Source organism: Marmota marmota, unplaced genomic scaffold (genome assembly GCF_001458135.2).
Source record: "Marmota marmota marmota unplaced genomic scaffold, marMar, whole genome shotgun sequence".
Lineage (NCBI taxonomy): Eukaryota > Metazoa > Chordata > Mammalia > Rodentia > Sciuridae > Marmota > Marmota marmota.
Window position 1 is genome coordinate 422286 of NW_025999987.1, and position 22978 is coordinate 445263.

The 22978-nt window shown below is 41.8% G+C and overlaps 1 protein-coding gene across 2 annotated transcripts in view; it reads right to left on the reverse strand.

Annotated features, from left to right (window-relative positions):
* Window positions 1-12107: 12107 nt before the first annotated feature.
* Trim26 (tripartite motif containing 26) overlaps window positions 12108-22978 on the reverse strand; it is a 28010-nt gene continuing 17139 nt past the window's right edge. For both annotated transcript variants that reach the window (XM_015507456.2, XM_015507455.2), the window contains exons 2-8: window positions 21365-21851; window positions 21112-21207; window positions 19667-19897; window positions 16279-16301; window positions 15744-15859; window positions 15466-15498; window positions 12108-14911 (exon numbers count right to left, since the gene is read on the reverse strand). In XM_015507456.2, coding sequence (XP_015362942.1) covers window positions 14232-14911; window positions 15466-15498; window positions 15744-15859; window positions 16279-16301; window positions 19667-19897; window positions 21112-21207; window positions 21365-21802 — 1617 coding nt within the window. In that variant the 5' untranslated portion in view covers window positions 21803-21851 and the 3' untranslated portion in view covers window positions 12108-14231. The remainder of the gene's footprint in view (window positions 14912-15465; window positions 15499-15743; window positions 15860-16278; window positions 16302-19666; window positions 19898-21111; window positions 21208-21364; window positions 21852-22978) is intronic.

Sequence of the window (22978 nt, forward strand, 5' to 3'; positions counted from 1 at the left end):
AAATAAAAAATAAAAAGGGCTGGGGATGTGGCATGTGGCTCAGTAGCAAAGCATCCCTGGGTTCAATCTCCAGTCCAAAAAAAAAAAAAGGTACAGCACAGTTTCAATTACTAAATAAATAATAGTATATTCATAAAATGCACTACTCTGCAACACTTGAATGAATCATAACTGCATGTATCTAAAAGGATTTCAAAAGCACACAGTGCCACTATGCAAAATTATTTTTTAAAATTATAACCTATTGTTGATTAGGCTGATATAAAGAAGCAATAAAGATTCTTATAAGTTAATCTATAGCTATCAGTTTTACCATATTCTTATTCTGATATTTTGTTCATTCTGTAGGTCACTTATACAGAAAATTTACTACTTTGTCATCTGAAAGATAGTTTTGACTCTTTCCTTCTAATTCATATAATTCTGATTTTTCTCATCCTGTCATGTGGGCCAAGACCTCCAACACTGTATTGAGCAGTAGCTGTGATAGAGGGCACCCTTAGTCTCTTATGAACATGAAAGAAAGTTCAGTAGGGTTGATAATTGTGGATTTTTTGAGCCTTTATTGGACTAGAAAGTGTATCTTAGTTTTTTTGAGCTGCTATAATAGAATACCACAGACTGGGTGGCTTATAAACAACAAAAGCTTATTTTAGTTCTGGAGGCTGGGAAGTCCAAGATCAAGGTGGATCCCATGTATGGCAAGGACCCACTTATTGGTTCATAACTGTCTTTTCACTATAATCTTATATGGTGGAAGGGGTCCTTTTTTGGGGTCTCTTTTATACAGATAGTAATTTCAGTCATAAGGACTCTGCACTAATGACTTAAAGCTCCATCTACAAATACCATCACTTTGGGGATCAGGTTTCAACATGAGTTACAGGGACACAAACATCCAATCTCTAGTAGTATTTTTCTATTCCTAATTTTCTTAGGGTAGTTCAAATAATCCTTAGATTTTAGACTAATACCCTCCCCACTTCTTTTAATGTTTCAAGATAGTCACTGTAATTTTTTTTCTATTTGTCCATGGATGTGGTCATCCCTTAACAGATCTTCTGATATTAAACTATTATTCCTTTCTGAGATAAGCTTTACATGATAAGGCAGTATTTCTTAGTAATTATACACAGATCTTTCCACTTACTCAGGACCTTCTTGGCCATGCTGTCTCTATATCAGTCCTTCTCAAGTGTTTAAAAGTCATCTGGGAGTGTTATTAAAATGCAGTTTCTGATTCAGAAGGTATACGGAGGAGGCTGAGAATTCAACATTTCTAAAAAGCTCTCAGATGATTAGTTGGTGCTGTGGACCACACTTTGAGTAAGACTCTGTATCACAGCTCTTACCCACTGCTTCTACTCTAGATCTCCAAGGTCCAATTTCCTGAGAAAGGCTTTCAATTGGCTCAGTCCTGATTTGTGTGTGTGTGTGTGTGTGTGTGTGTGTGTGTACACCAGACTGCAAGTTTTGGGCAAGTGTGGCATATGTCTGGATGACCCTTGATAAGACCTACTGCAGGGCCAATCAGTGAGGTCAGTGGTACTTGGCACAGGTGGTAGTCCTTTGATTTATTTAGTAATAGACTCTCACCTGTAGCCTTGCCACAGGCAAATTGCTTAATGCCTCTGAATCTTGGTCTTCTCATGTGAAAAAGAGACAAAAAGTACCTGTTCTGTGGCACTATTGTGAGACTTAAATGGATTAATACACATAATGGGCTTTGCTGCTGTGCTTGGTCTTTAGTAAGCGGTTAATGTTGGTGTTTGGCCATGGTGATTGAATTGAGGCAAATATCCTTAAATGAGACCATGGCAGGAGGCTGAATGATTAATGTCTCCATGACTGGTCTGCAGAGGCAGAAGGAAAGTGGTGTGAACCACAAGAACATGCATCCAACAGAAATTATTTAGGAAAAGGACAATCTTTACTCATGCATTATTTTTCTCATTTGTGATCAATAAGTGTATGGTCAAAATCTAAATCTGGGATTAAGCCCAGTCCAGCACTCTAGGACAATAATAACCAAGGAGAACTTATACAGATGAAAAGAAGGAGTGAAGCCAGGGATGGCCTCTGGTCATCAGCTTTTTCTGCACCTCTAGTGTTGGGTGTCACCTGAATTCAAAGAGAAGTGCAAAGGAGGAAGAGTGTTGCTTGTACCCCATACCCTCTAAGTCTTCCCTTATTTCTCAAATACATAGAAAAGTTTAAACTAGTAAGAATTGCTAGACAAATTATCTGTAATTTAGGAGTATGGGGCTTTGAACAGTGAGTCTTTGTAAATTCCTCCCTCCCACACTCAATAGAAAGAAGATACAATAGCTATTTATTCTCATGATGAAAATAAACCATTGCCACCAGTATCATCCCTTCACAGAGGTCTCTTTATAGAGATCTTGAGACTGGGCAAGTGGCCCTAAGAACTGTGCAGAATTAACAGTAAATGCAAACAAGTCAAGAGCCCCCCTTGGAGAAGTGTAGGCCTCTTCTAGTCTTGGCTCTGCCAATGATTTTGGCTTTAGGAAAAAAATCAACCAATCTCCCTAGCGCCTAAAGAGCATCTAGAATCCCTTTTAACTCTGTGAACCTGCGACTTGACTGCCCTGAAGGAGTGGTCCATGCAAAGGAGGAAGAGTGTTGCTTGTACCCCATACCCTCTAAGTCTTCCCTTGTTTCTCATAGGATTGGGAGACAATTTCACACACTTTCTTTCAGGCCTCTTGGAAAAGCAATGGTCTCATACCTTAGTGTCAGTGGTGAAAATCATGGGCTCTGAAAGCAGGAAGACCCTGGCTCTAATCCTAATTCACGTTTTAGTCATGTAGCCTTAGTATGTTTACTTAATCTCCCCCAAATGCTTAGATTCACACTTCTGCCTTTAGGCAGACATCTAATGACTCTTTTAAGGACAAGGCAATCAACGTAAAGAAAGTTTAAGTAGTAGAGAAAATGGGTTATTTCCTCGAATAAATGAGACCTAGGGAGAAATGGCAATCTCATTTTTAAAAATATATTCTTTAGTTGTCAATGGATCTTTTACTTATTTATGTGAGGTGCCGAGGATCAAACCCAGGACCTCACACATGCCAGGCAAGTGCTATACCACTGAGCCACAACTCCAGTCCCCAATCTCATTTTTTTTTAAGAAGGAACTATTTGTTCCACACAAGTCTCATTCTCTCATATCATGGCATGTGTCAGGATCACATGATCTTCCTTGCTATGTTCTTTTTTTGGTCAAGTTCAGAGTCACTTTGGATTTGTTAGGGGGGATTTTGAATCGTGTCTTGAACCAACTTTACAGTTGATGAACATAACTCACCCTGAACTTTACCACATTGCCAGCCAATGTCAAAAAAATATGTTTCTGTCAGTGCCACTGTGAGTTAAGTGGTTGATTATTTTTCAGTTTTACAAGAACATAGGTGAGCACCACTGCCTTGCTGGAGGAATTGCAGCCTTAAAGTCCTAAGTAACTGTGAAAATCCAGGCAGCATGAGTGACAGGGGTGTGATACCTCCCTTGCACCAGACTCTCTGCCTTTAGTTATCCTGGACAACTCAGCATATGAAATGTTGGTTCAGTAACAAGCAGTCACAACTGAGACTGGCATCAGGCCTGGACACTGTGTAGACCACACATTCAAAGAAAGGCCAGGTTGAAGGAAGACCCCCCCATGGCAGAAGAGAGAAAAGCAGGGGAGCTTTTCCTAAAATTTCTGAGAAACAGAAACCCTGGCCTGGTACACACACAAATTTTTGGTTTGTGATGCAGGATCCCCCAAAGCCAAAAAATAAACATGAAATTGGTACTAACTGTAATTGCACATGGATTGATTGGCAGAAGCACCACTGGAATGTCCTTGGGACACCTCCTGAAGATGAGCTCACAACGTAATTTAAAACACATGAAGCAGGGCTGGGGGTGTAGCTCTGTGGCAGAGCATTTGCTTAGTACTTGCTTAGCTCCCTCCCTCCAAAATGCAACCAAACAATAGAAAACACACACACACACACACACACACACACACACACACGACTCCTTTTCCCATTGGAAGACAAAAACTGAAGAGTATAACCCCAAAAACCCTAACTATTGAACAAAAAAGCTGGTAAATATGTGAGTAAATATGAAGAAGTATTAAGTCTATGGAACAACAGCAGCAGCAGCTAACTGGAATCTTAACACTAAAATATGGTGTGCTCAGGGTCATCTTAAGAAAAGTTAAATCAACATTTGAAGGAAAACCAATAAAACTTTATCTGTGAAGCAATAACTGCAACTTTGCTTAAATTTTACGCTGTAACATAAAATGTGAATCTGTAAAATATTATCTTCTAATAGATAATACAGGAGGATATCTTTAAGTAGAGAAGGGATCTCTTAAGTATGATAAAAAAGCACTTCCCACAAAGGTATAGATTAATAAAGTCTCCAGCATTAAAGTTAAGAAATTCTGATAACCAAGGCACTAAAAAGAGTGAAAAGACAACTTGCAAATGGGAGAAGATACTGATAATAAACACAACTGACAAAAGGCTTGAATCAAAAGAGCACATCAAGGACTGCAGATGAGTATGTAAAAGATAGTCTGAGAGAAAAAGATAAAACATTTGAGTGGCATTACCAGGAGAGGAAACCTGAAAAGTAACCCTACATAACCCTCCTTAGCAGCCAGAAAATGCAAATTTATCTACTGATTGATTTTTAGGCGTAGATGAACATAACACCTTTATTTATTTATTTTTTTATGTGGTGCTGAGGATCAAACCCAGTGCCTCACATGTGCTAAGCAAGTACTCTATTGCTGAGCTACAACCCCAGCCCAGGAAATGCAAATTTTAACCACAGTGTTCTAATACTTATCAACTAGACAGGCAGATAGATGTTCACAAGGCAGACATTACCAAAAATGACGAACAACAAGACAGTTCAACCCCACAGGGGAAGTGTGAATTGGTGTGACTACTCTCAAAAATTTGGCGTTACCTGGTAAAGTTGTCGCTCTGTGATCCATAGTTTCATCCTACGGGAACTCTGGCATGTGCATACTCAGGGAATGACAAACCTGTCTTCGCAGCACTGTTTTTAAGAAAATGGAAGCAACACAAGGGTGGGACAAAGCTGCTATGATGATAATGTCACATCAGATGAGGAGGTGATCCAAGTTAATGCATTCCAAGGTTTTGTATTGTTTCAGAGAAAGTGACACAGATACACTTTATTTTTTAAATTCAAGTATGCATTTAAATTTCCATTTATGGATAAATGGAAAGAGAATTAAGTTCCAGACCAGGAGAAGAGAAAGAATGGGATAAAGAAGTCTCAATCAATCTAACAAACAGGAGAAGGAGGTGGAGAGAAGAAAATAAATAGAAATCATAAGACAATGTGATGGAAATTAATTGTTCTATCAATAATCATAGTAAAAAAAACAGAGTAAACTCATATCTGCCAGAAGACCAACTCCTAGCTTCAGAGACAAAACATAAAACCAAAGAAACAAAACAAACAAACAAAACACAGTTATGCTATTTACAAGAAAACAAAGTGACACTGAAAGATTAAAAATGATACATCAGCCAATAATAACCAAAGAAAAGCTGATGTAAATAAATCAGTATCAGAGAAAAAAAGAAAGAAGTATTATTAGGTTGGAGAAAGAAGGATACAACATTTTGATAATAGGAGCAACTTATCTGGAAACTAACACTTCTAAGCTCTAATGAATATAACGATTAAGAGAATTCCACAAAGGAAACTGGATACACCAACAATCACAGTAGCAGATTTTTGAACACATCTTTCTTGACAATTGATACTTAAAGACAAAAAAAATCACTAAGGACCTAAAATATTTGAACCATGGAATTCTAATTCTAATAATGATGTGGCATATTTGCATAAAAAGATTTATCTAATGGGCATATACAGAACCTTGAACTTCATGGTGGAAATAGTCTTTTTGAGTCTCGTGGAACATTTCGGGAAAATGACCAATGCCTAGATGTAGATCAACATCACTGTCAAAGTAAAACATTTCATGCTCCATATTCTGTTTAATATTTTCCCCCACTTTCTTCTATCTTATTTAAAGTTTTTAAGCTGCTAGCCTGTCTTTTCTCCTGCCATTAGCCAGTAGAATTTCTATGCTTAGTGTTGGGGATGTTGGCTCTCCCAAGTAGCAGCTGCTGCTGAAAGGAGTATCAGAAGGAAACAAAGAGTGATGATCTCTCCTCCTGCATGTTCTGTAAGGTATCCTGCCAAGGACATTAATAGAAAGCATCACAGTTCTGGGTATAGAGTTGTGTGGCAATTTGTAACTATAATCCACCTAATTCTGTTTCCCATTATCTTAAATCTCTTCTTGAAAATGTTAATTTGTAACAAAAGTTTCTTTCCAGATACCAACATTGGTCTGTAGAATCAGATAAAACATTTCATTGAAAGTGTCTATTTCATTAAACAACTTTCTTGTTTGATAATTTCTCTGGGCATAATATTTGAATACGCACATTTTCCAACAATATGAATGCTTGCAAAACTTCTTGCTTATAGTTTTGGAAAGTACCTATCTCCTTCCATGCACAATGACATAATAAAGCCGTAACTGACAGGCCTCTTTTTAAAAATAAAACAATGTCTAAATGATTTTCATCTTGTCAATAATGCAGACAATGATCTCTGATCACAATGTAATAAAATTAAAAGTTAAAGATGATTTAGAATGCTTATACAGTCATAAAACTTTAAAACACTTCTAAATTATTCATGGACCAAAGAATCATAATGAAAATTTCAAAATATTACAACTGAAAGACAATATCACTTGGCAGAGTTTGATGTAGATAAAACAGCTGCATTATTTGCATATTACTACATAGTAACATATTACCCCCAATTTTAGCATCTATGTAAATAAAAATTTATTATCTCACAGTTTTTGTGGGTCAGAAATCAGAGAACAACTTAGCTGGGTGGTTTTGGTTCTGATTCTGAAATGTAGCTGCAGTCAACATACCAGCTGGATCTGAAGTGATCTGAAGCTAGAATTTCCAATTTCAAGTTCACATGCCATCACTGCTATAGTATTCCATGTGTCAGGATTAAGTCACTAAGTCCAACTAATACTCAAGGAAGGCAGAATTAAGCTCTACCACTTTGTTATTTTGGTGCTGAGGCTTGAACCCAGGGCCTTGCGTGTGCTAAGTGCAGGCTCTTCCACTCACCTACACCCTCAACCCCTCTACCTCTCTATTTTGTTGTTGTTGTTGTTGTTTTGTACAACATTTACACATTTATTTAAATTGACTGTGTACACAGATGAACAAAATGACTAATAGGTTATTTAGAGGGCAGAAGATAGGGGAAAATTATTCAAAAAAGGAAAATTTTGTACATGAATCTCTCAATATTTATATACTATTCATCTGATATTGATACAAATGAAAATTAAAATATAGGTACATTGGGTGAATGGGAGATTGGAAAAATATATTAGTGAAGAAATAAAAGTGGTAGGAGTGAAGTATATGAAGGAGAAAGAAAGAATATAAAATTCTTATCCTCCAGCTCCTCTCCCTCTTGAGTACAGATGGAAGGAATATCAAAGAGGAAGAAGAGTATCAAAGAATTTTGTGGACATAGCTTTTAGTCCACACAGCATTACTTAGATAAGAAATTCAGTCTTAGACATATATGTTGGAGGAAAAAATAGTGAAATTAAACTATGTCTAGCTCAGTAAGTTAAAAACAATAAAGCCTAAAAAAAGTTAAGAGGAAGAGAGAGATGAACAAAAATGAGTGAAATAAAGAAGATAATCAAAACATTCAACAACAATGAAAACTTGGTTTTTTAAAAGATTACCAATATAGCAAATCTTCAGCAAAATTGACCAAGATACAGTAAAAGTATAAAAAAAATAGAAATTAAAAAAAAAAAAAGGACCAAATACACTGTTAAGAACCTTATATTGGGCTGGAGATGTGGCTCAAGTGGTAACGCGCTCACCTGGCATGCGCGGGGCGCAGGGTTCAATCCTCAGCACCACATACAAATAAAATAAAGATGTTGTGTCCACCGAAAACTAAAAAATAAATGTTAAAAAAAATTTTAAAAAAGAACCTTATATTGCGCTGGGGATGTAACTCAGTTGGTAGAGTGCTCACCTTGTAGGCACAAAGTCCTGGGTTCAATCCCCAGCACCACCAAAAAACAAAAAACAGAACCTTATATTAATGACTTATTCACATTCACTCCTGATGACATGGAAAACCTAAATAGATCTATAACCATTCATTAAGTAAAATTAGAAATAAAACATTTAATACCTTCTCCCCTGAACCCACCCCCCAACAAAAATAAACACCATGTCCATGTTGATTTGTGGGCAAATTTTATGAAAACTTTGGGAGAAAAAGAAGATAATTTCTGCTTACCAAATCACTTTATGTAGAGAAAAAAAAAATTTTGGCCTTATTTTAAATATAAACATAAAATTCTAAATAAAATTAATAAATGAAATCAAGCAGAAATTAAATGATTGTTGTCCCAAAGTAGAAAAAATGATCTAACATATTCATTAATGTCATTCATTAATAAGAGGAAAAAAAGATGGTTGTTTGAATATAAATAGAAAGGCATTTGATATAATTTAATACTCATTCCTAATGAAAATGTTTCAACTAGGAATTAAAACTTTCTTACTCTATCAAACATCAAATTGAACATACTTAATAATTCCAACTAAAAAATAGAAGCAGCCCATTAAAAAACAAGAACAAAATGAGAATGACATCATGACTGCTGTTCAACCTTGCACTGGAGGTCCTAGGTAATTAAGAGACCTAAGAGGTATAAATATTGAGATGAAAGAACAAGTCTATGACAATTTTTTTTGGGCTGGGGATGTGGCTCAAGCGGTAGCGCACTTTTGTCATCATTTCATCATTCAATCTTCTTTTATTCAAAAGTGTTCCTGACTCCTTCGGGAAGATTCTTCAAGAACTGTCTCTCAAGTCCATGAGCTAGATTGGGAACCAGCTTATTACTTCTATGTCAAGCATGCTCTCCATTCCTTCTCTTCCCTCCATTCTCTTCATCACACCCCAAAGATTACTTCAATAATTACATCTTATCTCATTATGTTTATTCTCACAGAATTTAATGTAAATATAACCAGGCTTTAAGGAACCTTCTTTGCTCATCCTCCTAAAAAATGTGTAGCACAAGCAGTCTCCTTAGTTCCACAAACACTCAACCCAGCAGTGTCTCATTTCCACCTTCCTCCTCTTTTCCTCCATTGCCCCCACCTGAAAGTTAATTTGTTACCATGACCACTGCTCAAAAGGAGTAATTAAGGAGAATTTAATGGAGGAACTATTTAAAAAGATGCATGTAGGGTTAAGGCAAACCAAGGAACAGCGAAGCATTCCTGGGTTGGCAAGTGCAGTTACTGACCCCAGCTCTGAAAGGGTAAGGGAGGAGCAGCGATGGAACTTGGAGACCTGTGACTCCAACAGGAGCTGTGGCCTAAGATAGAAGAGAATAGCATTAGCCAACTCCTGGCAAAGGACAAAAAGGGGAATGAACACCAGCTTCTCTGCTCCCACCCCTAGATCTCCTGCAGGTATGATGCATTAGCTAAGCCCAATTAGAAGAAAGAGGGCAAGAGACCCTGGTTAATACATTCCACAGAGATCATCCTTTCAGGGGACAGGGTAGGGTGCAGAGGGTACCATATATGACACAGTCCACAGGCCCTCCATCTAGTGTTCCAACTATTAGCATCCATTTTCTGCTAAATTTTTTTAATGTTACAATTGTTTTTTCCATTTCATCTTCCATCCTCTCCACATGGCCAAAGCCATCACTTTCCTACTGTCACCTCCATGACTTCTCAGGAGCACCACAGTTGGCCATACCTTCCTTTAAACATCGGCTCTTCTCTTCTACTATTGGCCTCTTTCTGCCCAACTGGCTGTGGCTTCTATTCCTTTTGCCAGCTTTTTTGCCTGGCCAATCTATACATCAAAGGCCAAGGATCAGTATGGACCCATTATAGTTATGATCTTCACACTCATTCCATGAATTTAAGTGGCATCTGTCTACCTATCCTCCCAATCCAGTTGTTCCAGCCCTGATTTCTTATAGTCAATTAACTGCTTGACTTCTCCACTTAGATGCCCAGTGGATTATCTCAAATGTAGCATAAGCAAAACAGAACTGTTGACTTTTATTACTATTGCTCCTAAACCTACTTCTTAACTTTCATCTGTCTCCTTATTCAAAACCCCAGTTCATTTCTTTTTTTTCTGATTATTTCCAAGCAAGTCCTGTTGACCTTAACATCAAAACATATTCAAAACATGTTCACATTCATTTTTTTCTATCACATAAGTCAAAACCACCATTTTGCAAAAGCCTTATTTCTAGATTCCCTAAGCCCTCCCTTGTATTCATTTCTTCAAATAAACAGATTAGATTTTTTTTCTTTGCCCATTGCACTTATTTTCTAACATGCTATAAATTTTGTATTCATTTTACTTACTTTTCTTGTCTGTCACTCCCTTCTAGAATGTAAGTTTCTTGAGGAAAGGAATGTGTCCCAAGTGCCAAGAACAGTGCCTGGCACATAACAGGTGCACAATACTTGCTTATTGAATGTTAGTCCTCTGCTTATGCTTTGGTTGCATCTCATTGCACTAAGAAATGAAATCCTAACTCTTAGGATGGTCCCCAAAGCCCTGGAATTCATCTCTGCCTACCTGTCCACCTCCATCTCTTGCGCTCTCTCTGCTCTTCCATAACCAAACTTCAGACACTGTCTTTCTGCACTCCACTTGTCCCTGCCTTAGGACATCAGCATTCTTGGTGTCACCTTCTTCCTTCCTTTCTACTACTCAAGACAGCTTTAATGACATCTTCTTAGAGAACACCTTTCTAATCACCCATTATAAAATAATCAGGTCACTATCTGTCACAGTGCTATTTACCATGGTGCTAATTACTGTTTTATTTTTTACTTTAACTTATTTGCCTATTTCCCTCCAGTAGAATATAAACTCCACGAGTGCAGAACTGTGTTACCCTTATCACTGTTATAACCTAGAAATGTTCTGGCATATCATGGGTACTCTATAAATGCACTCAGGAGGTATGTGAAGGCTGGAGATAATCAATTTGAGAAAACAGGTAAAAAATGGAGGGAAAAATCATCGAGAAATAGTTCAACACAATTTCCCCAAACCAAAAGACTATAAATCTCTTGCACAAAAGGCTCATTGAGTTATACAGCACAAGGAGGGGGAAAAACATACAAAGGCACATCAAGAAATCTAAGTGAGGACATAGATAAAACCCCCAAACCTCCAGTAAACAGCATGTCACAATCAAAGGATCAGGAACCAAGGTCCACAAGAATTCTCAACAGCAAAGATGGAAGCCAGACGGCAGTGGAGCCATCCTTTGAAATTCCTAAGTAAAATTATTTCCACTCAAGAATCCTTTACTTAGCAAAACTCTTAATTGTGAAAGTGGGATGATATTTCCAGATATTCAACTTAAAAGATTTAACTTACAGGTACCTTTTCTCAGGAAATTACTAGATGATGTTTCATCAAAATGAAGTAAATTAGGAGGGAAGACAAAAGACAAAGAAATGCAGCCAACCCAGGATCCTCAATATGATGTTGAAGGGAGATGCAGGAAGCTGTGCACAGGTGAGGGAGCAATGGCTCGATTCAAGGTCAGGAGGCTTCAGAAGAGAGGCATCAGACAAAATTATAAGAGCATCTTGAGATCTTTAGCAACTGGGGAGGGGTTAGAGTAGTAATAAAGTCACAGGAAATAAAGCAGAAGTGGTGGGGAGAGCAGTTATTGACTCCAGGGAAGACAAAAACTTGTGCAGGAACTCAGACATAATAATGGACAGACTGGTTACTTATTCAATGTTAGGACCACATTGAAGGGCTGGGGATAGGTGGGAAAGTGTGTACACTGAAGGCAGAAAACTAAATCTTCCTCCCTTACAATGGGAAATCAGGGGATAAGTCCCTAAACTCAAGTTATTAAGAAATGAAAATAAACACTAATAGTCTGCTTAAAAAGATGAACCAGGTTTATTGAGAGAGGAATGAAGTAGGGGATTGCTCTTTTTGGAAGCACTACAGAAAGTTGATCATTTATGTAGGCATAGTTCATAAAATACTAAACTATGCACATTAAAAAATAAAAATGGAAAATTTGAGTCCCCAAATGGGAGTACAGGGAGGAAATATGCTCTTTGCCATTAGTGTCATCTCAGAGGTAGTTTTGTAGAATCTGTTTCTGTCTTTAAAATGGCAATTTCAAAAATTTAGAAGTGGCTAAATACTGAATGCAGCCAAGACTGGCTATAGATGGCATTTTCTTGGGGGCATCAATTTCCCAAGAATATGGGTATACCAGCTGCTACCACCCTTCTCAAGGTGGATCACTTACTGCTAGACCTAGCTCAAGGAAGGAACTACAGGAGAGGAAGAACAAGGTGAAACCATCTGTGTTCTATGGAAGGCTCTTCTTTGGGGATTTACAGAAAGGATAGTATGTGTGCAGAGAAGATAGAAAGCAGTCAAGAGTTCTAGAAACAAAGGAAAACTCTGGGATATTAGTATCAATAGAAGCTCTTTGAAGCCAAAATAAGTATGGTGACCTCTATGTCATAATAAATATATACATTATCTCCAGGTTGTTCATTCAACAAGTCTTTATTGAGCACCTACTCTGTGCCCAGCACAGCACTAGGTGCCATGGAGACTATAAGAGAAGTATTAAGGGATGATATCCACCCTTCAGGAGCTTACAAACTAGATACAGAAATAAGATGTACATGTGACTCAGGCAGCATGTGATACAAAGTAGGCCACTCTGGGACAATATGGTGGCTAAGAGACCACTGAGAACCAGAGTGGAAGGGAGCAATCAATCCTCCAGAGGGGAGGAATCAATGCTTGGGTAAGCAGGGGACTGGTGGAACACTTAAATTGGTAAGGACAAAAACTGGGACAACACTTTGGCTAGAGCAGTGAGCTTGTGTTAAACTGTGGGAACTAGCGGCATTTGGACCAAGGGTTGGATCCACAGGCAGTGAGGAGATACCTTGATCTCTTCCCTGACACGAGGATCTAAAAGGCTTGATGTGGACTCCTATTTTCCTTCCCTTTCCTCACAGCTTTTGTCTTCCCCTCCACTCCAGAGAATTGAGCTTGAACTCTTGAGTGGCCAATGACAGAAGCCTAACACCCCTGGAAAAAATGATGAGAGTCCCCTTAGCAGGGGAGGATTTGCTGTCTTGGGCATCTGCTCTGGTGTTCTTAGATATAGGAATCAAGAACAAGATGTTCTAGATCTTTTAAAAAAAATTCCCCTTATAAGGACCAATCCACACAGTTGATTTCTTGTTATCACAGATGTTACCCCAAAGTCCCCTCACAAGGACCAAACCACACAGTTGATTTCTTGTTATCACAGTTGTTATCCCAAAGCCTTCCCCCAAGGCTCTGGGAGTCCCACCTATTAGCTATGGAAACCTCATACACCCAGCTTGATTTTAAAGGACTTTGTCCTGAACCTTCTGTGAGAACATTATTCCTACCAGCATTCCAGGCAGCCAACCTAAATGCCCTGGGAAGTCTCTATGTTTTTTCAGTTTATTTCTAGCATTTTCATGTATGTTTAAATCTGAGCTGAGGTGGGAGCAGGTTTGTTTAAAATGCCAGGGAAGGTGGACAGCTGAGTGAATTTTGGCAAGGGAAACCTAAGGGCTTTGAGGGCAACAAAATGGGTCTCAGGTGTAAATGATGGTCCCTCCCAAGACTAGCTGGTGCAGGATGCCATATTGGACCAGAAAATCCTTCCTTGGCCCCTTATTCAACAAAGAGAGCACAAAGATAAGAGCATAGGGTAGTTAAAAAGGAGAAAGGGAGCCCTCAAGTACTTCAGGGTCAGAAGGTCCCACAGGAAACCAGCAAGAGGCAGAAGAGCCTGATGAGGGCATTACAGACAGAGTGACAGCACTGAGGGAAGTCTTGAGGGCCACCGTGATGGGGAGGTGCGTGGCAGTGGCCATGGGGTTCCTCCTCTGCCCTGCTCCAGGTGCTCTGGCCAGGGACCTCCCCTATCAGAGTCCTGGGATCTCAGAGAAGTGACACATCCACGGGTGTGGGGCTGAGAACAGGTGTTAGGCTCAGGGTCTCAGCAAGAGGCGTGTTCCTGGCCACTTGAGCCATAAGAAGGGGACGAGGCGCCCAGTGAAAGTGGCAGAGAAGGTATAAATGAGTTCCTGTGACTCTGCATTGGTGAAAGTCACGGTGCCCCCTTCATAATCCAGGGCGATGCCCACTCTCCGGGGCCGCAGTGCTGGGAAGAGCTCGGTCTCAGGGCTGGTGTTGGCCCAGATGCTTGAGGAAGAGAGGCGCAGCGCCCACACCCCATCCTCTGGCCGCAGAGAGAGGTCTCCCTTCCTCTTCACAGAGTCTCTGGCCACCCCCACCATGCAGCTTTCCAGAACTTCCTCTTCTTCTTCCTCCTCCTCCTCTTCTTCATCCCCTAGTGATTCTTCATCTTCATCTGTCTCCCAATCATATCCATCCCCATAGCCAGCTTCTTCTTCCTCCTCTTCCTCTTCCCCCTCTTCCTCCTCGTCCCCCTCCTCTTCATCCTCTGACCAGCCCTCCCTCTCTATCTCCACTTCCCAGTACACCTTGCCCCAGGTGAAACCCTTACTGCCTAGCACTCCTGGCTCACAGTCAAACTGCTGGGGGTGCTGGTAGACACTCTGGTACAGGCTGGTGTAGGTCACACTCTTCCAGTCCTCTGATGGCTGCAGGTACCCACTGGCTGATTGTGGGTCCAGGGTGACACTTACTGTGGGGACAAGGGAAGAAGTAACTGTAAGTGGCAAGGTGAAAAGGGCTATCACACTGCATAACTGAAGGGGTCTTGATGGTATCCATGGAAAGGCTGCCACACTACATAATCCAAGGGCTGCTACTGACATCTTGCTCTATCCCTTAGAAGTATGCTGTGCGCAACCTGGCAGCAGGACTGAGAGGGAGCATAGCACTGGCCTTGGCAGGGATGGCCTCTGACCTTGAGCCACCACTGCTATTTGCTCCAAATACAGGACCACGTGGTCAGGCAGACAAGAAGAAACTTAGCCACAGGGAAAAGACTGGTGGTAATACCTGTGAGGACAGAATAACATGGGGCAGAGGAGCATTCCAACACCAAGCAGAGGCCCTAAGGCAGACTAAAGAGTAGAAGATTGGCCAGAAAATGCAAGGAGAATGGGGCTTCAAGACTGCAGCTGGGAAATTAGGGGGGCTACCTGGGCTGACAGGCGGCAGCCAAAATTTCTGTAGGGGGAGTTTCCTTTAACTGAGATGAATCTGGGAAAACTCTTTATACACTCAACTCACCAGTCTTATATTCCAAGTCTCTCAGCAGCTTTCCTGGGGAGAAAAAAAAAAAATAGTGATGACCTTCAAGCCTAGCAAATGTATGGGTCCATTTCTTACTTGGCTGGTACTAATTTTGTGATACAGCTCCATCCCCGAGACCCTAAGAATAAAAGTGAAAACAATCAGGAGGCCCTCAAAAGAGGGAGGTTGAGATTATGATGGGGAGAAGCCAAGGGCTCTCTCTCTATGTGGTGGCCCCCCCTGATTCCTGCCCTGATGTTCTCCTCAACCCTTACCTTGGAATTGCCTCAGGCCTCGCTGCAAAGAGAGAAGTTTATCTGAGAATTCTCCAGTCTTTCTTTTAACCATGTGAGTGATGGGTTTCCCAATCCAGAATTTCTTCCGTGGATACCTGAGAAGATAACAGGCATGACAACCTGTGATTTGGCTCTTCTTACTTTTCTCCTAATCTTCATGACAATTATGAAAGGGGCAGGAAAGGTCAGATTATTTTGTGTCTCCAATCAAGAGACACAAAAACAGAGGCCCAGAAATACTACCTGAGTCAGGACTTAAGTCCATCAGCAGATTCCACATACAAGGGCTTCTGTCTAAGTTAGGTTTCTACAAGGACAGTGATTACAAGAAGCTGGAATTACTCAGAGACATGCTCAGGGGAAAGGAATCTGTAGTCCTCCAGATCATGCTTTTGTTTCCCACAAGACCATCAGGTTGATCACTCCTCACTGGTTCACATGGAACAGGACAAAGAAGAAGGGAGGGGACACAGGTACAGGGGAATGAGGTACAATACAGAAAGAAAAATCTTACCTATTCACAAAGTCTCTGGTATCCTGGAAGGAAAAAAAAAAAAAACATAAGCACCAATGTGAGTCAAATAAGACTGCATTCCCATGTAATTAGTACTGCATTAGAGGTGGGGCACTTCAGTAAACAAAATCAATGTGGCCCCTTCCTTATGGAACTGATACTGTAGTGGGAGCATTGGATAAAACAAGATAACAAACAAAATAATCACAATGACAGAAGCGACTAGTGGATGGCAGGGCTAACCTCTCCAAGGAAACACATGAGCTAGGGTATGAAGAACAAGAAAGTGTTAGCCACATGACTGGTAAGAAAAAAATGGGAAAGGGCTTGGAAAAGGAGGCAGGGCCAGATCATGCAGGGATGGATATGGGTGGTAGGAGTATGAATTTCTTCAACATACAGTGGAAAGGGGTTCAAGCAAAAGGATGACATATGTGATCTGCTTTACATGCAGCTGAGACTGCAAAGTGTCTTTCAGGACCCACTGTGTTGTCTTCATTTTAGCAACAGAACCCATTGAGTTACACATGGGCATATAGCTATCCTGAAAACTACATTTCCCAGATTTCCTATAACCATGTCTAGTCATGTGACTAAGTTTCCAGCCAATGGGATATGAAAGAAAGCAATGACTATGATTTCTGGGTCAAGTCCTTAAAAAAAAAAAAAAAAAAAAGAAAGAAAGAAAATTTCTTTCAGTTTCTCTTTTCTTCCTGACTAAATTTCCACACGGTGGTGATGAACCCAACTTTCACCACATTGCTAAGGACAACATCACTAGAAGCTGGTGCAACAACCAGATGGAAGAAATCCAGCTTCCTGGATGACCTCATGGATACCTCTATAGACCCTCATAGAAATAAACTTCCGTTTTATTTGAGCTACTGTACAGCAACTGGCCCAAACCCTAAGCGACCAATCACTTAGCTGCCCTGAGGAGAATGCAGTAAGGGTGGCAATGTGATACGGGATGGTCAGCTGGGAGGTGCTGCTGTAGACCAGAGAGGGAGGAAGACAGCCTGAACTAGGGAGGTGGCAGTGGAGACAGAAGGTGCACATTCCAGGAATGTTCTGGAGATAGACTCAAGGGATTAAAATAGGCAAGGATAACTGAGGACAAGCCATGGCTTGAGCAGCAGGGAAGAAAGTGGTGCTGTCTGTATGAGGAAAAGACTGGTGGTGGGATAGGGTGAGTAGGGGTGGGGTGCTTGTGAAACACTGTTTAGATCCTCTTCTGTGAGTTTAAAGCCTCCATAGTACTTTGTATTATTTGATTTTTGCTTTCCTTCATCTATTCCACAAATCTTTATTCAGTGCTTCCTATATATCAGGCACTGTTCTAGAAGCTTAGGAGACAGCAATAAAAGAGAAAGAGACACAAATCCCTACCTGTGTAGAGCTGACATCCTAGCAGGGGGAGCAGATAAGAAGCAACAAATATCATATTATGTTAGTAAGTGATATATGCTATGGAGAAGAGAGTAGTAAATGGGAATGGAGAGGGAACAAGCTGGCTTCCTTAGACTATCTGGTTATTTTCAGAGAGTACTTGCAAGGGTCTTCATGGGTATAGTCAGTGACCAACAGTGGGAGAAGCAGAGGTGCAAACTTTCTATGCAAGATCCACTGTGGGCCAGACTGGGAGGAGGTCAGTGTCCCTCTGGGACACTGGGGTTCTATTCCCCTGACCCTTTACTATCTTCTTGATGCTCCCAGCCCAGGGACTCTTTCCTCTTCCATTCCCTTTATCAAAGGTCTCTGTTTCATGTACTTTATCCTGCTACTGATCCTTCTCACCTCTGCTTCTCTATTAGACTTCTGGACCCTGCTTTGGTTCTCTTTCTTGCTGTCCCTTAATAGTCAAATAATCTCTGGGAAAATACTAACAATAATTAAGGAATTAGTTATTCAGTTTCCTTGCAGTCAAACCAAACCTGAACACACAAAAAATCCCACCAGTGCCAATATTTCATGTGCTGGTTTTAAGCAGACATCCCCTTTCTCCTGGTTCCCTGACCCATGGCAAGGAGAATTTCAGAAAGCTCTGAATCAGTGAAAGCAGTGCCTTTGCCTTGAGGCAACTCCTGGGATGGACCAGGTTTCAGCCCTACTAGCGCCCTCAGCCCTGGGTCTCTCTCTGCAACACTGGGAACCAAGTATCTACATGTGGTGTGGGTGGCTAGGGGAAGAAAGGATGTGCATCCCTGAAGGGGAAGAAGAAGGGGAACAAGTGACCCAAAGAGCCTGCAAAAAAGAAATCGGAGGGAACAGAATGACATCTGGAGGAAAGGAGGGGGCCAGACACACATTTGGACAAAATGAGAGAAAAGAACAAGAGCAGAGAACCTGGAAGTCAGAACATCCAGGCTTGAATTCAACCCTAATCCTGACCTGCCCCATGGCCTGGCATAAATCCGTTCTATATACCGGACCTCAGTGATTTTGCCAGTAGAGGCTGAATTAGAAGAGCGAAGTCCTTGCATGTCCTCTTTTGTATGTCCAAATCCACAGCAGGGAGAGGCAGTAAGAGGCCATCTCTTTATGCTGCCTGGGCTGGCACACATGGGGGAACTTGCTTTGCTACTGGGCTATCCCATTATCCTAGAGTTCCTGGTGGTTCCATTGCTGACAGACAGGCCCAGTCATCCTAAACCATGCAAGAGGGGGGAAACCACGAGATGGCTCCTTTCCTGGCTAATTAGGATGGAAAGATGGAGCCCTCTGTCCCTCCAAAGGCTACTGAGTCAGGGTAGTGACTTCTCTGAGAAGTACCAGGAGGAAGGCGATGTGGAGTCATTTTAATCTGACAACCTACTCTCAGAATCAAAGCCACCCCCTCCAGGAAGCATCCCTAGACACCTCACCTGCTCTTCTCCTTATTTTCTGAGGATAATTTCATCATCTATGTCTCCCTCCCCCAGTTGCCTATCCCTCCCAGACACTATGGGTCCATGACAAGAGCTGCTGTCATGGACCCCAGCCACGAACCCACTCTTCATCCCAAAACCACATTAAGCTGTCACCAAACAAGTATCTACTGATAATTTATCACAAGGAGGGCTCCAGGGGGTAGTGATGAGCATGGTAATGATGATCTTGATAACCCTGACTTCCACTTCTATAGCACACTTTAACTATTTAGATACTCTTTGTAAACTATTTATTATTTGAAGTGACACCATGTCAGTTATCTCACTTTATGTTCACATAACCCTTGGAATAAGAGGGGAGGATATGATTACTATTTCCATGTTTCAGATGAGGTGCAGTTTTCAGGTAAGAAAACTGAGGCACCATAAGAAAGCAATTCTCCCATGGTCCTATGCTGTAGAGGCAGGCCGGGACACACCCTCAGTCTCCCAGCTCCCTGCCCTGTGAGGTCACTCACCTGCATGAGTTCTGCAGCTGGCTGCCGTGCCTTGCCCTCCAGCTCAGATATGACCAGAGCCAGTCGGGCAAGCTCCCCTACGCCCCGGGTCTTGAACTTCTCCCTACCCTCTGTGAGCAACTGCTCTAGGGTGGCCAGCTGGTCCAACAGATGCTGCTCCCGCTTCTTCAGGAACTGGTGGCCCTGCTTGAACTCTGCAACAATGTACTGCCTCTGCTCCTGCAGTTTCTTCTGCAGGGGAAGAAAGGGAGAAGGCTGACACCTCCATCTTGGGATGTAGAATACCTCCAGGACTCAGCATTAGAGGTGCACTGGCTAGCTTTTCCCCCTCATTACTCCCCTTTGTGAACTCTACAACCCTTGAGATGAGAGAAGCTATTAAGTGCTCTGGTCTACCCTAATATTCTCAAAAGACCTGACTAGTAAATCAATCCAGTTCACTCTGCTACCACAATCAGAACTGATTCCACTATCTATTCTTGTATGTCCTACTCATGAGCTAACACATTTCTCCTTCTTGGACAAAATCTCTGTGTTGCTTTTGCTTGATTAATATCATCAAGCCTGCTCAGTCCTTCCTTCAGAATCTTAACATAACGTATAAAAGGTCTACGTGCACCCGCTCCTTGTCATGCAGGACTGTATCATGTTTCCTCAGTGAAAACAGAATGTTTGCTCAGGGACCATGTCCTTTCCTGCTGAGGCTGGACTGGGGTCTGGTTGGAGTCCTTAGTCCCCCAGCAGGCATCCATGCATACTGGGGCCCTCAGATGGTCCTTGGACCTGGGCTATCTTTAGGTTTACTTTCTCCATCTCCCAGGGCCTAGTCACTTGCTATAGGTCCTGCCCCAACTTTCTTCTACTGTCTACTTTCCCAGTACATACAATCCCCCAGAAAATTGGAACCATCTTGTCAGCTTTTTCCCTCCTGACCCACCTCTAAAGTGCTACCAGTTTTGTATCCACTAACCACCTACTGGGCCTCCCTAGACAGCTTCAGCCTTCTTCACCCCTTCCTTCTCAGCTCCTACCCTGCAGCCAGCTCTCTCCTCCCAAGCCCTCTTGGCTGCCTTTCACTCTCAGGAAATCACATCTCTCCTCTGTTCCTTGAAATGGAGAATGAAGCAAGTTAGGTCTTCCTTAGTTCCCTGGCAGAAGGCCACAGTTGCCAACATGTGCCCTGCAGCTGAGAGTCATGAGGAGGGCAGGGACCCTGGTTGATATCCAGACAAACTACTCACCTTGAGATGAGAAGCAAGTCTAAAGTCTGAAGCACACAGCTGGTGCATACATATGGAGCTTGGGCTACTGCCCAGGCCTGCCCCTGCTAGCACAACGCCCACCCTCCTGAGCTACTCCCACACCCCCTCAATGCCATCAACTTTGTCCTCCCCATCCAGCCCCACATAGATGACTAGCTCATGGCTTCCTAAAGGCCCACTCACCAATGCAGCCAGAATATCAGCTTCTCCCTTCTCCTGAAAGCCCTGAATCTTGTCTCTGTCTCTCCTGAGGGTACTCAAGTGGTTCAGAATTTTTTCCTATGGAGAAACAAGCAGTGGAGACAGATGGGTGCTCTGGGCTGGGCCAGTAAGAACCCACCAGAGGGGTTTTAGCCAGGCCTTGCCTCTGGAGGTGTGTATTGTGAAGAGCATCCCAAGGAAGACAGAGGGTACTTCCCGAGTGAGGAGGGCTTACCCTGTGGGGCTGGGCGGCCTTCTCCACCAGGACAGCTGTGTGTGGCCGGTGCTCCCGTGATTCCCTGCACATCACACATAGCAGCTTCCCATCGTCCTCACAATAGTAGTGCAGCTTTTCCTGATGCCGCTCACATAACTTTGTGTCCTGCTGTTCCCGGGCCACTTCTCCAGGCTGCCTGCCCTTATCCACTTTCAGCCGCTCAATGTTCTCCACCAGGCTAGCCAATTGCCACACAGGTCGGATGTTTTCCTTCTTAAAAGGCTTCTTACATAGCGGGCAGACAGGACGTCCACCAGAGATGGGCCGGACATCTGTGGTACAGCTGCGGCAGAAGACGTGGCCACAGTCAATGGTCACAGGGTCCCGCAAGTAATCGAGGCAGATAGAGCAGGTTACCTCCTCCTCCAGGCTCCGCAGAGGAGCTGATGTGGCCATAGTGCCCTTAGCTCAGTGTAGTCTCAGTTCACTGGTAGGGTATCTCCTCCTTAAAAAACAGACAGGAGTTAAGGGTAGGCAGAGCAAAGGGGCAGGGGTGGCACCCTGCAAAGGGCTGTGACTACAGCATTCAATTAATATCATCAGCCCTTACACGACTCATTCAGTGTCAGAGCAAAATGGATCTTATCAATCTAGTCCAACTCATTTTATACATGAGAAAACTGAGGTTCAGAGAGTGAAGAGCAGGGCTGCCACTAGCCTGAACCTTGCTACTGAGAAAATAGTACTGCCTTAGTGTGTATTCTCTTCATCTGTTGGAAAGGTGCTCTAATGCATCAACTAATAGAATAATCAACCATTACCTGCTGGAAAATGGCCATAATGAATATAAATCTATGTCTACCATGTACATGGTATTTTCTATGTTAGGCAGTGCACAGACTGCACATCTGTCCACAAGATCCTAACCAAATGAAGAGATTCTTTTCTTTGCTCCTCTAGGTTTCAAAAGGATTAAAAACACTGAGGTTCCCTATAAAACTCAAGAAGCATCAGGGAGCATCAAGAGTCTGAGCACTGCTGGGCACAGCGGTGCACACCTATAATCCCAGCAACTCAAAAGGCTGATGACAAGTTTGAGGCCAGCCTGAGTGATGGAGCAAGACCCTGTCTCAAAATAAAAAATAAAAAGGGTTGGGAATAACAAAGCAGTACTAAAAGGAAAACTTTTTGCATCGAGTGCCTAATTAAAAAAAAAAAAAAATAGAGATCTCAAATAAGCTTATGTTCCACCTCAAGGCCTAGACTTGTTAGAACAAACCGAACCCCCAAATCAGTAGAAGATAGGAAATTAAAAAATCAGAGCTGAATTAATAAAATTGAGAACAAAAAATAATGCATAGGGTCAGCAAAGAGCTGATTCTGCAAACAAATAAGCCCACAGAAACTTCTGAAATCTAGAGGATCACTGGAAACTATTTTGAAAATTTAGACTCCAAAAAACTATAAAATCTGGAAGACAGTGACAAATTTCTAGACATATATGGCCTGCCCAAGTTGAATCAGGTAGACATAGAAAACATAAACAGAACAATATCACGTAATGAAATCAAAATAGCAATTAAAAGCCTACCAACAAAGAAAAGCCCAGGATTCTCATCTGAGATTTACGGA